Source organism: Chenopodium album, chromosome 22 (genome assembly GCF_948465745.1).
Source record: "Chenopodium album chromosome 22, dcCheAlbu1.1, whole genome shotgun sequence".
Classification (NCBI taxonomy): Eukaryota; Viridiplantae; Streptophyta; class Magnoliopsida; order Caryophyllales; family Amaranthaceae; genus Chenopodium; species Chenopodium album.
Genome location: NC_137855.1, coordinates 9,387,506 through 9,401,455, shown reverse-complemented (window position 1 = coordinate 9,401,455; position 13,950 = coordinate 9,387,506). Strand labels below are relative to the sequence as shown.

General features: G+C 34.1%; 1 protein-coding gene and 1 non-coding gene across 3 annotated transcripts; one reads left to right on the top strand and one right to left on the bottom strand.

Annotated features, from left to right (window-relative positions):
- Window positions 1–1,783: 1,783 nt before the first annotated feature.
- On the bottom strand, window positions 1,784–1,949 carry LOC145606362 (U1 spliceosomal RNA). The gene has a single exon (XR_014105261.1). It is a non-coding gene; the product is annotated as a U1 spliceosomal RNA (small nuclear RNA).
- A 2,628-nt stretch (window positions 1,950–4,577) lies between these two features.
- On the top strand, window positions 4,578–9,956 carry LOC145606112 (cysteine synthase-like). Of its 2 annotated transcripts, XM_081662167.1 has the most exons (11): window positions 4,578–4,658; window positions 5,255–5,307; window positions 5,482–5,591; window positions 5,680–5,737; window positions 5,916–6,179; window positions 6,290–6,427; window positions 7,286–7,337; window positions 7,664–7,743; window positions 8,501–8,560; window positions 8,667–8,747; window positions 9,676–9,956. In XM_081662167.1, exons 2-11 carry the CDS (start codon window positions 5,269–5,271, stop codon window positions 9,763–9,765), a joined length of 972 nt encoding a protein of 323 aa, XP_081518293.1. In that variant the 5' UTR covers window positions 4,578–4,658; window positions 5,255–5,268; the 3' UTR covers window positions 9,766–9,956. The 2 variants fall into 2 exon arrangements, with proteins under 2 accessions (XP_081518293.1, XP_081518294.1); XM_081662168.1 differs by lacking the exons at window positions 8,501–8,560; window positions 8,667–8,747.
- Window positions 9,957–13,950: the final 3,994 nt, after the last annotated feature.

The window sequence follows — 13,950 nt, the reverse complement described above, 5'->3', positions numbered from 1 at the left end:
TAAAGGTGATTAAAAAGAATAAAACGTGAATAAAATTTTTTAGTTTTAACAGATTTGTCGGTTATAGCTTCACCTCATCATAACAGAACACTGTGTATTTTTTATTTAATGAATCCAATCTAATAATCTCTAATAAGAGCTAAATCGAGACACTTGTTCCACTGCAAGTCATGTTGAAATGGTTTCATACTTTCATTACTTTACTTTCTTGCAATAACATATTGTCTCATTTCCTTATCGTTTGACATAATTTAACTTTGACATTACTCACATAACTTCTTGGCTTCTTGCTTAGAAAAGACGTACATAAGCATGTACTTCCTTCGTTTTAAATACATTTATGGTGTGTTCTCTTTATCTAATTGGACCTGAACTTATTACACCTTATTGTACTTTGTACTCATTTAAGTTTATTAAAACTAAGTTGAACTTATTGATTTTTTTTACTTTGATGGACAACTTATTGAAATTTATTGGACATTATTATTATTTTGTTGTTGGCGGAGGTAGAGTAGTGTGTATATCCAAAACCATCTAATCAGATATATTTAAATTTAACTATGATGAATAGGATAAAACTAGTTATTGACCCGGGTGATACCCCGGATCATCATAAGTTTTTTCAAATTAATTTAGAAGAGTTATGAACAATATTAATAGCTAAATGAAAATATAATAATTAAGAGGTTAATATGAAAAGTTTTTCAATTATATTAAACTCTATTATATAACATTAAAGTTGCATAAAAAAAATAAAATGAAGAGCTTTTATTAAGAGGCTAGACATTACTTATGGTGAGAGAAGAGGGATGACACATTGGATGACATGTAGTGCACATGTGGCATATGGATGACATGTCGTTAGCATGTTATCCCCTCGCCTCGAGTTTTAATAATACTAGTCTAATTCCCGTGCAATGCACGGATTTTGCTAAATTATATAGTGAAATATAACATTAATCCCATGTAATAGATGCACAATTGTTTAATACGGAGTAATTACAATACAACAAAATTATAAAACAACATAAAAATAAGGACTTGACCCCAATTATTAGAAAGTGAGTATATGAATAAAAATAATTACATACAACAGTTATAATCAACAATTTAATATTTTAGAAAGTTTAGTTTAGATTTTATGTATAGCAAATCTCATTATTTAGATACAATGATCCTTCATTATGGTAAGAATTTTTTTTATTGAACTAAAAACTTTTGGAGGGAAAATACTCAATACAATGCTGCCAAGTGTCATTTTAGGTTCGCCTTTAGTAATATGTAATAGATAGATAGATTATTTTTTTTTTTTTAATCTTTGTTATGTCTTTTATTGAAGGGTATCCTTCTTAAGTCTGCATATTTAAAATTGAATTTTCCTTTTGTTAAATCAAAGATTTTTTTTATGGGAAAAATTGCATAATTATATATCACTGTATATATGTTAGGATAATCATGGTATATTTAGTAAATATTTTCTTGGTGATTATTATTGTTTCCTTAATTCTGTGAGATAATTGATGATGGGAATATATATTCATATCTTTGTCATATTATTTGAATCTTTAAATATATTTTATTTTATTTTTTAAAAAATATACTATGGACACATCAGGAGATGACACGTGTCATGGCTAGTATTGTGTTTTTTAGTATATAGTTATTGATGTCTTGATGATTTATATAAACATAAAAAAAATATTAAAGATATAAACATATAATGGAAAAAAATTAAAAAAGAGACAAGTAGCAGCATAATAAGATTTGGATGGAATGAATTAGGCAAGGGCCGCGACGAGCGCAGGCCCTCTCTACCACAAATTACGACGTACAGTCTCCCATCAAGGGAGATGTTAGGCAGGTGCACCTCCCCAATGATGTGCAATGGAAGTCACCAGCCTAGGCCATGGGCCTTCTTGATCACCCATTAGCCCCGTCCAGGTATGTAAGTTTTTTCGTCCTTTTTTCCTTTTCTTTTATACACTCCTCCTTTTCCTCCCCCTCTTTTCATTTTCCCATGTGGGACTTTCTATTACTTTCCATTCCTTAAGCCTATTATACTAAAACTACAATTGTAATTCTTTGGTGATTAGTATGCCTAACAATCTCTTTAAGCAGTTGGTGATTTGTTTAATGTTAGTTGTGTAGTGTAAGAGTAGGTGAATTGTATTTCATAAAGAATAATTACATGCCTAAGGCACTAATCACGTAAGCTATACATTAAGAAAATCAATCGCAAAGTCAAAGATAACAAATACTTTACATATATAAAAGATAGTATAATCTCAATCAAGCAAATTGAGTGATATTAGCTAGCCCGTGATTTGCATATCAAGAATAATATCATGATGTGATATTATTATCTACATGCCTCCGCAAGACAGACGTCGGATCAGAAAGTCCAATCTTGATGAGTAATGTGTCCAACCTTGGTCTGGAGATTGGTTTTGTAAGGAAGTCCGCTAGTTGATCATCGGTTGAAACATGAGTGACACGGAAAGTACCCTTTTGGACTTGTTCACGGATGAAGTAAAATGCTAGTGTAAGATGTTTCATTTTAGAACGGAATATCGGGTTTGCACTTAGGTTGTCACAATAGATGACCAGACTGTTTGAAATTTTAATTATCATTTCAATGAGTAGATTTTGTTCCCACATTAATTCTGCAGTGGTGTGAGCAACGGCTATACGCCTATACTCTGCTTCGGTGGATGATAGAGCTAGGGACTTTTGTTTCTTAGAGCACCAAGTAATTGGGGCCAAGAAAGACTACATGCCCCATACTTCGTATATATTGGTATTTAGTCAAAGATTTGGGGAATATTTTCCTTGGCTTTCTCATTGCTATTGACACTTTGACAGTAAATATATACGTAGTACAAGAGACTAGGAAATTAATTACACCAAATACGTATAACAGAAGCAACAAACTAGGTAGATAATTTTAGAGAAATTATCTCGTTTGACTAAGGGCCTGTTCATATTTACTGAACTGAGCTGAACTGAACTGATTGGAGCTGAACTGAACTGATTGGAACTGAACTGAACTGAATTGAGCTGAAATGAATATTTTATGTGAGAGAGAAATTAAGAGCTGAACTGAACTGAACTGATTGGAACTGAACAGGCCCTAAATACTACTGTAATACATACGTAGTACAATATATTTAACAATGTAGTATAGGAGGTGAATCTTTGTATTATTGTATATGTTTATGCCTTTGTCAAGTGGGTAGCGTAAAAGGCGTTTGAGAGGTGCCCATTGTTAATATATTGAAATTCACTCACAAAATCAAATCCCTAATTGTGTACAAATTCTTCGTGAAGTAGGTGAGGAATTAATAGGTTGGTTTAGATCAACCTTTCTAAGACATGGAAGATTAGTTTACGAAAACTTGCAGGCAAAATAAATTATTATTGATTAATACTGAGCCGGCATCTTGTAGTTGGTGGGGCTCGAACTCATGACCTCAAAGTCACAAGGTGGGTTCCCCACCAACTCCACCAAGCTTTGCTTGGTTTGAAAAGTAGTACTTACATGGATCATATTTTGAACTTCAGTGTATAATACATCAAAATTAGTCGTATACATACTACATAATACACACAGTAGATTGAAATACATGAATAAAATTTAAAACATTTAGTACCTTAAAAAAATTTTAATACATGATGACATACCCTGAATTTTAGCGTATAATATATCAAAGGAAATTTTGTCAATAACCATCCATTAAAAACATTTTTTTTTGTGAAAAACCACCCACAATAAAAAAATGTTGTAAAACACCACCAAACTAAAAAAAAATGTTGTAAAAAGCCACCCACTGCCGAAAACAGGTCGTTGACCGTCCTCCCCCACCGTTGACCACACTCCCCACCCCTAGAAAACCCCTAGAGTTCACCGAAAAAGTTTGGCCGCCCCTCCCCCTCCCCCTCGAAAACCCCTAACATTCACTCCCCCTTAAATACCCTCCCCCTCCACCTCAAAAAATACTCCAAAACCACATTTTCCAGTGGTGGTATGGGGTTTTTCATTGTTTTCAAGTGAACTTTAGGGATTTTTGACGGGGAAAGGGAGGAGGGAAGGGCGGCCAGACGTTTTCTGGTGAATTATAGGGGTTTTTAAGGTGACGGGGCGGGTGGTCAATGCCAACAAATATGGTCAACAATTTGTTTCTGGCAGTGGGTGACTTTTTACAACAATTTTTTTAATTTGGGTGATTTTTTACAACATTTTTTTTATTGCGGGTGGTTTTTCACAAAAATGTGTTTTATGTGGGTGGTTTTTGACAAAATTTCATATATCAAAATTAGTCGTATTCATATTTTGCTTACACGTAATTTTAAAAAAATTTCACTACATGACAGACATATACTAACTTAACTTATGCTTATCGCTAACCATATCACATGGATTTAAATTAAAAAACCTTAATAAAACCAAACAGTCGTGTAGAGATAATGCTTACTCCAAAAATAGTTATTTTATTATTCCATCCTTAAAATTCAGTGTTTTAGTTTAGACTACCGGCTACCTTATTTGACCTCTAACATTCAAGATCAAATAGCTTAAATCTGAAGTCATACTGATTACTCAAACTCTCTTATAATCTCAAATTTTCACAAAACACCTTACTAATTCTACTGCAAAACTGGTAACTTTTCTTATCCTTTTACCTTTTTGGTTATGGTTAGAGGTCGAGAAAAATTAGTAATAATTGTCGCATTGTCCTAACCCCTCGTAGTTAAGGTTACGAGTCTTATATATGACTCAATGACTAAAAGATGTTTTGTTGTTCACAGTTCTCTAAATGATAGAATAGTATATTAATGACAAGGAGTTTAATTACTCTTGATGCAAATGAACTTGCTAGTACAAATTCTCAAATTTGTACTATGAGTGGCATTTTAGTAAAAGTCTAATGATAAAGAGTTCAATTATTTCTGTATATTCTGATACAAATGGTTTAATTTTCTCAAAATTTGTACTATTAAGTGGCATTTTAATGATAAATGAAAGTCTAACAGCAAGTAAATTCAATTATTTATGTAAGGTGGGTTGCAAATAAAATTGCTAGTATAAGTTTAATTTCTTGAAAACTATGAATGCCATATCTGAGTATACTGTAGTCGGCTAAAGTAGTTTAGAGGCGGAATCCAATCTTTAGTAGTAGTAGTACATGATGTTTGTTCTGTTAGATATGTATGTTAAGGTGTATTGTAAATCTGTTTACAATTTAGATTTTTGCAGTTGTGTTTGAACATATGGAAGGGGAGTGCAGCATTGCGAAAGATGTGACTGAAGTAAGTCTTTCTGATTATTGTTGTTCGACTGTGTCATTGTACATTTGATGGATACTCATATCTAAATTATTTCAATGAGCTAGCCAATTTTGTGCCCGGATTTATAGATTGAAATTACAGGACAGTTGTGTAACTTATGAGTGTTTCTGATGCATCTACTTTCTTAACTTGCAGTTGGTGGGAAACACACCTATGGTTTATCTTAATCATGTTGTAGATGGTTGCGTTGCACGCATTGCAGCTAAGCTTGAGATGATGGAACCGTACTCCAGTGTTAAAGACAGGTCATTTACCCCATGAGTTTGTACAAACTCAACTGCAAATTCACCTATTTTTCGTCCAAACATTCATATTTACTTGTTTCAATTCCAGGATTGCAGTTACTATGATTAAGGATGCTGAAGAAAAAGGCTTGATTTCTCCGGAGAAGGTGTGTCTTTGTATACCATTTTTTTTCTTTTGGTTCTTGTTGTTGTTGTTCATTTTTACTTCTTTCTCCACTACTTTTTTTTGAGAGTACTCAGTCTAGAAAAGTGAATGTTGTAGGATTTAGTTCAAATGACAAAATGTTGTTGCTAAGTACAGACTTTTTTTCTGGATGTCTAAAGACCGTTCTCATAGAAATGACAAGTGGTAATACTGGCATTGGATTGGCGTTTATTGCTGCTGCTAAGGGCTACAGGCTAATCATTGTAATGCCTTCGTATGTGAGTCTTGAGAGAAGAATAATTCTTCGAGCTTTGGGAGCGGAGTTGCATATCATGGGTCCAACAAAGAGCTTTCCTGACTTTATAGTCAAAGCCAAAGAAATATTGGACAAAACACCAGGTGGTTATTACATTAATCAATTTGAAAACCCTGGGAATCCAAAGGTATGCTGATCTTTGTTCTAAGAAACCAGTGCACATACTGCACTCTCCATAGTTGATAGTTCAAATGTTTTTTTAACTACTTTTTCCTCATGTGGATTTTGTGCTTCCAGACTCATTATGAAACCACCGGGCCAGAGATCTGGAGAGCCACGGAAGGGAAAATTGACGCCTTTGTCTCTGGCATTGGTACTGGTGGTACCGTTGCTGGGACAGGAAAATTTCTTAAAGAGCAAAATCCTGCTATTAAGGTTTGGTTTTTCATTCTAGTCCATCGTCCAGTCAACTATCAACCCCACTTTTTTTCCTGCTTTTATTTTTGTGGATGGCCTGTGGGGATCGGAGAAGGGATGGGTTTCTACTCTTGCTAGTTAGACAGCTGAGTATTGTTTTGACTATTGCATTCCCTGAGAGCTGTTGGACCCAAGCCGTAGGATAGACTTCTGTTGGCACAGACTAAACTTCTTCGGTTGAAAATAACCACAAAGGGAAATATAAAAAGTGCAATTATTAAGAGCTGAATCTCCTAAATGCATTCAATCCTAACACCGACTTGACATTGGATCTTCCTGAAATTGTTGTCATTCATTTTTGAACCTTGTTATAATCTCAAGACTGCTGCTACTAAAGTGCAATTCTGTGGTTAACTTCATACAAATATCCACCTTGCTTTCTTGTAAGCCTCTTCAAATTGTGCTGCAGGTTTCTTCTTCTTACTTGCATTGATTTGAGTAAAAAACTTGCTTCAATTCACATTAGAAAAAAAACCGTTATATGGAAAGAAAAGATGAGTAATGTTTTCTTCTTAACCTGACAAAAAGTATGTTTGTTAGGTTGCAGAACATGAGAATTAACATACATTTCCTTGTTAGTTAGTCTTCTGCAGTAGTGCCTGGAAAGTAGAACATTCCTTTGTAGCTGTGAATAAGGATTTATTGTGCTTATGGAATGTGGGATTCCCCAATCCCGAATTTCTGATTTTGGAGGCAATTTATTTCAAATACGTAAAATTCATTCTTTATCCTCTACTCTATATTTTCAGAAAGAAAATGTGAAATTGAGGTAGTAATTTCATCTCTTTAACTTTGGTGGTTCACATTCCCTCTCAGGTCTATGGTGTAGAGCCAACTGAAAGTGCAGTCTTAAATGGAGAAAAGCCTGGTGAGTCTGTAATATGTGCACAGTACTGTGTACTTCACAGCTAAGATTTTGGTCGTCCTTAAATGTTTGTGGAATTGTGGTATGCATCTACGGTCTACCTGATGAAAGTGTAGTATCTGCTAGCTAAGATTTGTAAATCAACCTCCTGTCAATTTTACTGCATTTGCTACAACTTCCCCAGCCATTACTTAAACACAGGCCTCAATTGAAGTTGTTTATAATATTTTGATTTTGGGTTTGTATTTTTAATTAATTTCGAGGAGCTGTGAATCATCTTGTGAAATTTACTATTTTATTAAGTAGCCCTGATGCTTCTCATGCAACAGGCAAGCACAGAATCCAAGGAATTGGAGCTGGTGTCATCCCTCCATTATTAGACTTTGACATAATTGAGGAAGTTTTAAAGGTAAGGCTCAGAAGCTTGCTCTCCATTATAAGTCTGAATTTAAATCTTGAACCAATTTGCCTTTTTTAAACTCAGATTAAACATTTAGAACGCCTGCGTTATTGTGTGGGAGATGCTAAACAGAACGTATCTGGATTGAATTCAGCCTTAACTTTGTTCTATTATCATTCTCATTTTGTAGAACAAAAAAGAAATTCATTGCCTTGTCATAAGAGAAATTCTCCCTTAATTTGGTTATTCTAAAGAATGTGAGATGAGAAGTACTCCTTAACAAACATATTTTTAACATATTTCTTTTGATGACATGGAGTAACTTTTAGAAACTGTTAGTGTTCTTGCTCTTGCTCTTAAAGAAACGCGGTGCATAGTTTGTATTCTTTGAGCTCTCATATAAAGGCAGCTTAATTGCTTGCTTTTGGTCTCAATGGTGCTTAGTTGGTGATACTATTGACAACTATATCCAAAGACACTAATTTAAGTAGCCATAAAAAGATTTGATTGAATGAACGCCCGTGAAAAGATACTTGTTATTTTGGAATGGGAGTTATTGAGACTACTATACTTTATGTAGTACAAGTACAACAGACAGCTCTGCTTCTGTAGAAACTGGAGTGTTAGGGTCTATGTCAAATAATGTCTATTTTTTGTCGTAGTCATCACTTAGATCCAACTCAAATTTCCAGTTCTGATGCTTAGTTAAACAACCCAAATTGAGACGAGTAGATAGCTTGTGTAACATCTTAATTTGATGTTTTAGGTGACTAGTGATGAAGCCATTGAAACTGCAAAGCTTCTTGCATTAAAAGAAGGTTTGCTGGTAAGATCACTTCAATTATATTCTTTCTATTATATCCATCTCAGTGATAACTGTGATGTGTTTTCATGCATCATATCATTCATATGTGAACTTGGTAAACCTGCAGGTTGGAATATCGTCAGGAGCTGCTGTTGCTGCTGCTATTAAATTAGCCAAACAGGCTGAATATGCTGGAAAATTGATTGTTGTAAGTAGGAAACCTTCTAGTTGGCATGACAAATTTAAAACTAATCTTGATCTTGTTCATTTGGGGAAATTAACTAATTTTGATCTTGTTCATTTGGGGAAACTAACCTCATCAGGGGCGTAACCAGGATTTTTGTAAAGGGGTGGCCTAATCAATAAAATAAATAAAAATAACTCGACAAGTCATAAATGCATACATAATTTGGTTAAAAAAATCAACATAAACCATTAAAATAAAAAGGTCCGTACAAATTTAATGTGCCAAAAAAAAAAAAAAATCACTTAACATGGGCTCTCCTAAGTTTTATAGAATATAAGTCATCTATTATTGACTTTATTTCAATTTTCCAGCAATCTTCTTCTCGATATACACTAGCAAGAAATCGGAAAGAAAGTCATCTTCCACCTTATTTCAAAGATTAGTTTTCACAATTAACAATTGTAAAAATTAATGGTTCACATTGTTTTTTTTTTTTTTTTCGTTATTACATAGTACCTAACCCTATAGGCTATATGTATAGATTATAGAAGTACTTTTCAGTTTTTGATATTTAGTACTAGTATTTCTCAAAAAAACAAAAAATAAAAATAAAATTAGTAAAAGATTCTTTTAGGAAATGAAGTACTGTACACAAAAAGTGGGTTAATAAAAGATTCTTTCCTTTTTCTTATGATAGCCAACAAATATGTTACATACATGGGTTTTTTTAGCTTTTTTTTTTTTTATTTTTTTATAAACATATTTAAGCTTTAGCATTAAACAATTTTTTAGGCCAAGGGGGTGGCCATGGCCCACCCAGCCCCCCGCTAATTCCACCATTGAACCTCATTTGCTACCTCTGAAAACACAATTTCCTGTATTGTTTATCAGCATCTGTACTGGTTTCTATCCAAAACAGCAATTATATTCACTCCTATATGCTTTGCAGGTGCTTATTCCTAGCTTTGGAGAGCGTTATTTATCTACCGAATTGTTTGAGTCAGAGAGGCATGAAGTGGAAGCTTTGACTTATGAATAGGTCGATTTACCAATGTCACTGTTATAAATGACTGCCAAAAATAAGATTTGATCAATTTGTAATGTCTTTGCAGCCCATATTTTTGTATAAATCAATAAGATATTGTGTATGAGCTTTTACCAAAATAGAAGAGAAGCAACATTTTGTGTAAAATTATACGACAATTGAATTTTTCTGAAAAATATTTTGTTTTTTTGGGTGCAGAGAGAACAATAAAGTGCAATGATGTAAACGAAATTTGATCTCAAATCCTAGATACCACCTCCATTACTTTAACCAAATAAACTAGTTGAAATCTACTTAAATTGATATTGATGATAAATCAAAGTTCAAAATGCATTATCTCTAGCCCTCTAGGATGAATAAATCGTGATGTATTGATGCCATAATGTAAAGGAAGCTTTGTTAGTGAAAGCCACTCAACTTACTCGTCTTATTTCTCTGTTTGGTAAAACCAAAGTGAAAATTAAAACGCAAGTACTAAATGCAGTACAAAATAACCTAAATGCAGAAATTAATTAGTAATATGAAAATAATAAAATGACTAAAATACCCTTTTCCAAAATAAAAAACTGATTTGCCATTTCACCAGGTTTTTTGTTTTTACATTTTTTATTTTGCAATTAACCTTTGCAGCGTATAAGGAGGCTAAGAGTAAGGCAAAGGCAGCTGTTCGCCAAGCAAAAGAAAAGGCATATCAGGAGGTTTATGAAAAGCTTGATTCCAAGGAGGGAGAAAGGATCATTTATAAGATGGCAAAGAGAAGACAAGAGGCAAGGAAGGATATTGGCATGGTGAAGTGTGTCAAAGATAAGAACCAAATGGTCCTAGTGCAAGAGGAGGGCATCAAGGACAGGTGGAAGGGGTACTTCGATGAATTATTTAATGGAAGTAATGGAGTTGTGATAGGAGATACCTCTATGAGTGATGAAGAAATCAACATGGAGTATGTGCGAAGGATTAGGAGAGTAGAGGTGGAGATTGCACTGAGGAAGATGAAACCTAAGAAGGCGGTTGGCCCTGATGGGGTACCGATAGAGGTGTGGAGGTGTTTGAGTAAGATTGGTATTGATTGGTTAACAAACCTTTTCAACAAGATATGGACGGCTACAAGGATCCCACAAGATTGGAGGAAGAGCACCTTGGTCCCGGTTTATAAAAACAAAGGAGACGCTCAAGATTGTTCTAACTATCGAGGAATTAAGCTTATGAGCCATACTATGAAGTTGTGGGAAAGGGTGATTGAACAAAGGTTGAGGGCATGCACAAGCATTTCAGATAACCAATTTGGTTTTATGCCTGGGAGATCTACTATGGAGGCAATCCATTTGATAAGACAAATGATGGAGTTTTATAGGGTAAAGAAGAAAGATCTTCATATGGTCTTTATTGATTTAGAGAAGGCATATGACAAGGTGCCAAGAGAGATACTTTGGTGGGCAATGTTGAAGAAAGGTATCCCACGAAGGTATGTAGACCTAGTTAAGGATATGTATCGGGATGTGTCAACAAATGTGAGGACATGCGGAGGGTTGACAAAAGATTTCCCTATTACAATCGGATTGCATCAAGGGTCTGCATTAAGCCCTTTTCTTTTTGCAACGGTTCTAGATGAATTAACTAGACCAATTCAAGATGAGGTTCCATGGTGTATGCTGTTCGCAGATGATATCGTTTTGGTGGATGAGACTAAGGATGGGGTTAATGTCAAGTTGGAGCAATGGAGGCAAAGGTTGGAATCTAGAGGGTTTAAGCTAAGTCGGAGTAAGACTGAATATTTGGTATGTCGTCTTGGCACTCAGAGGGGGACAAGCAATGAAGTGGTGAGTTTGGATGGAAAGGATTTGACCATGAGTGAATGTTTTAAGTACCTAGGGTCGATCATCCAGAAGAATGGTGACATTGATCAAGACGTGACCCACAGGATTAAGTCAGGGTGGCTTAAATGGAGAGCGGCCACGGGAGTGTTATGCGACCGCAGCATTCCCTTAAAGTTGAAGGGAAAATTCTACAGGACTGCCATAAGACCAGTGTTGCTCTATGGTACAGAATGTTGGGCTTCTAAGAAAGAGCATATTAAAAAGATGGAGGTTACGGAAATGCGCATGTTAAGGTGGATGTGTGGAAACACTTTAAGAGATAGAATCAGAAATGAGGTTATTCGCAAGAAAGTAGGTGTGGCGGGCATTGTAGATAAATTAAGGGAAAATCGTCTGCGTTGGTTTGGACATGTAAGACGGAGACCCGAGGGTGCACCGGTGCGAAGAGTGGAAGAGTGGGACCATGGAGGGATTAAACGAGGAAGAGGGAGACCAAAGATGACTTGGTTGGAAGGAGTGAGGAAGGATATGAAGTGCATGGATTTACGTGAGGATGAAGTTTTGGATCGTAAGGGATGGAGGAGAAAGATTTATGTTGATGACTACACGGAATAATCAAATTTGGTTCATGTTAGCCGACCCCACTTTTGGGATTAAGGCTTTGATTGATTGATTGATTGATTGATTTTTTATTTTGCAATTCATTATACTCGCCAATTATTTCATTTCATTCACAATTTCAGCCACCAATTTTTATTATTTTTTTTTTTTTTTTTGCAATTCATTTCATTCCACCATTTCCCTTATAATTCTTCAATCTAATAAGCCCTAGAGACGAAGAAGTCGTTCACCGCTCATAAACCATCCAGTCTTAGGTTTTTTTTTCGTTTGTTTAATTGTTATAATTTTTCATTATAAGTACCCCGACTTTGTTTTTTGGGGGTACTAGAGACCCCCGGAAATCTTAGCCGGGGGGTACCTGAGACCCTCGAAAATTCTAGCCGGGGGGTATTGGAGACCCCCGGAAATCTAGCCGGGGGGTACTTGAGACCCCCGGAAATTGTATAAGGGGATGCTAGAGACCTTCAAAAATCTTAGCCGTATAAGATGGAAATTTTATGTTGTTTGATTGTTCATCTATTACAGCACATAATTTTCATACCTCAAAAAAATGTCGTAGTGCATTTCATTATTGTCTAGGAATTTGTTTAGTATTGAATACTCCGTATTAAATAGGATACAAGATTGAATACGTTAGAATATGGTTGTAAATTAAACAGTTGGAATGATTGATTGAATTTTAATCATTTAAAAAAGTGTAAAGGATTAAATTAAAACAAGGGCAAAATTGGAATATAATTATTTTAAAAAAAATAACTTATTCTGCATTTAGGTAAAATTGTCCTGCATTTAGTACTCCCCAATTAAAATTGCAAGCTAACAAGGTTATGTAACTTATACTTGTATATGTTTTCCACTTTTTTTTTTAAAAAAAAAGAGATTGAAATTATTATAATACTCAAAGATCAATACTTTAAAAGAGTCAGATGACACACGTTATTAATGGTGGTATCATTACTGGGATAGGAACATGGGATGACACATGTTATTTTGTGATAAAATGTTTTCCTGCCATTTTTTTTTCTAAATTCTATTTTTATTTAATTATTACTAAATAACAAGTGTTGAATTTAATAAAAAGAGAATATCATAAATAATTTCCAAATTTTACGGAATAATACTTATTCTTTTATTTAATAAATAAATAAGATATAATACTATATTTCATTAACTATTATAAACAAGAACACTATTTTTTATATTAAATGGAAAAAAAAGGTGAGACATATACTTATGTGTCTATTGATTTTAGTGAAGTTTAATAATAAAAGTGTTTAAATTATTTTTAAAATATATTAGATTATTAGTGCATGCATGAGATCTATATTAGTATTGATTAATTGATATATTGGCAAAAGCCTTCACCGGTAATACACAAGCCTTGCTCGGATTTTTAAATTAAATCATATAATAACTCCAAATTTAATGGAGTCTACTAGCCTAGAGGGTAGAAATTATGTCGAGATCATACTTTGTAGTTTGTACATCATAAGATAAAGAACGTAACTCAAAGGGTGGAAAATCGTTATGAAACTAAGCAAATTGTTTAACCTTACAATGATGCTATACTTAGTCAGACCACATAAAAAAAGCTTTCTAAGGCCAAATAAGTTGTAAGCACAAGGTAACATTTGGCCTAAATGCGGTTCTATTTAGCGTCGTTGTGGTTTTCTATATATTTTTTAGTTTTTTGTTTTTTAAAATCATGACATATATGTCATCATATCACTAATAAAATTTCTTA

What these genes read in the sequence shown, in the direction of transcription:
- LOC145606112 (XM_081662167.1), top strand. Translation starts at nt 5,269, where the DNA reads ATGGAAGGGGAGTGCAGCATTGCGAAAGATGTGACTGAA. An exon ending in GCTTGATTTCTCCGGAGAAG is followed by an intron (nt 5,738 to 5,915) that starts GTGTGTCTTTGT and finishes GGATGTCTAAAG; the next exon opens with ACCGTTCTCATAGAAATGAC. An exon ending in ATGCTGGAAAATTGATTGTT is followed by an intron (nt 8,748 to 9,675) that starts GTAAGTAGGAAA and finishes TATGCTTTGCAG; the next exon opens with GTGCTTATTCCTAGCTTTGG.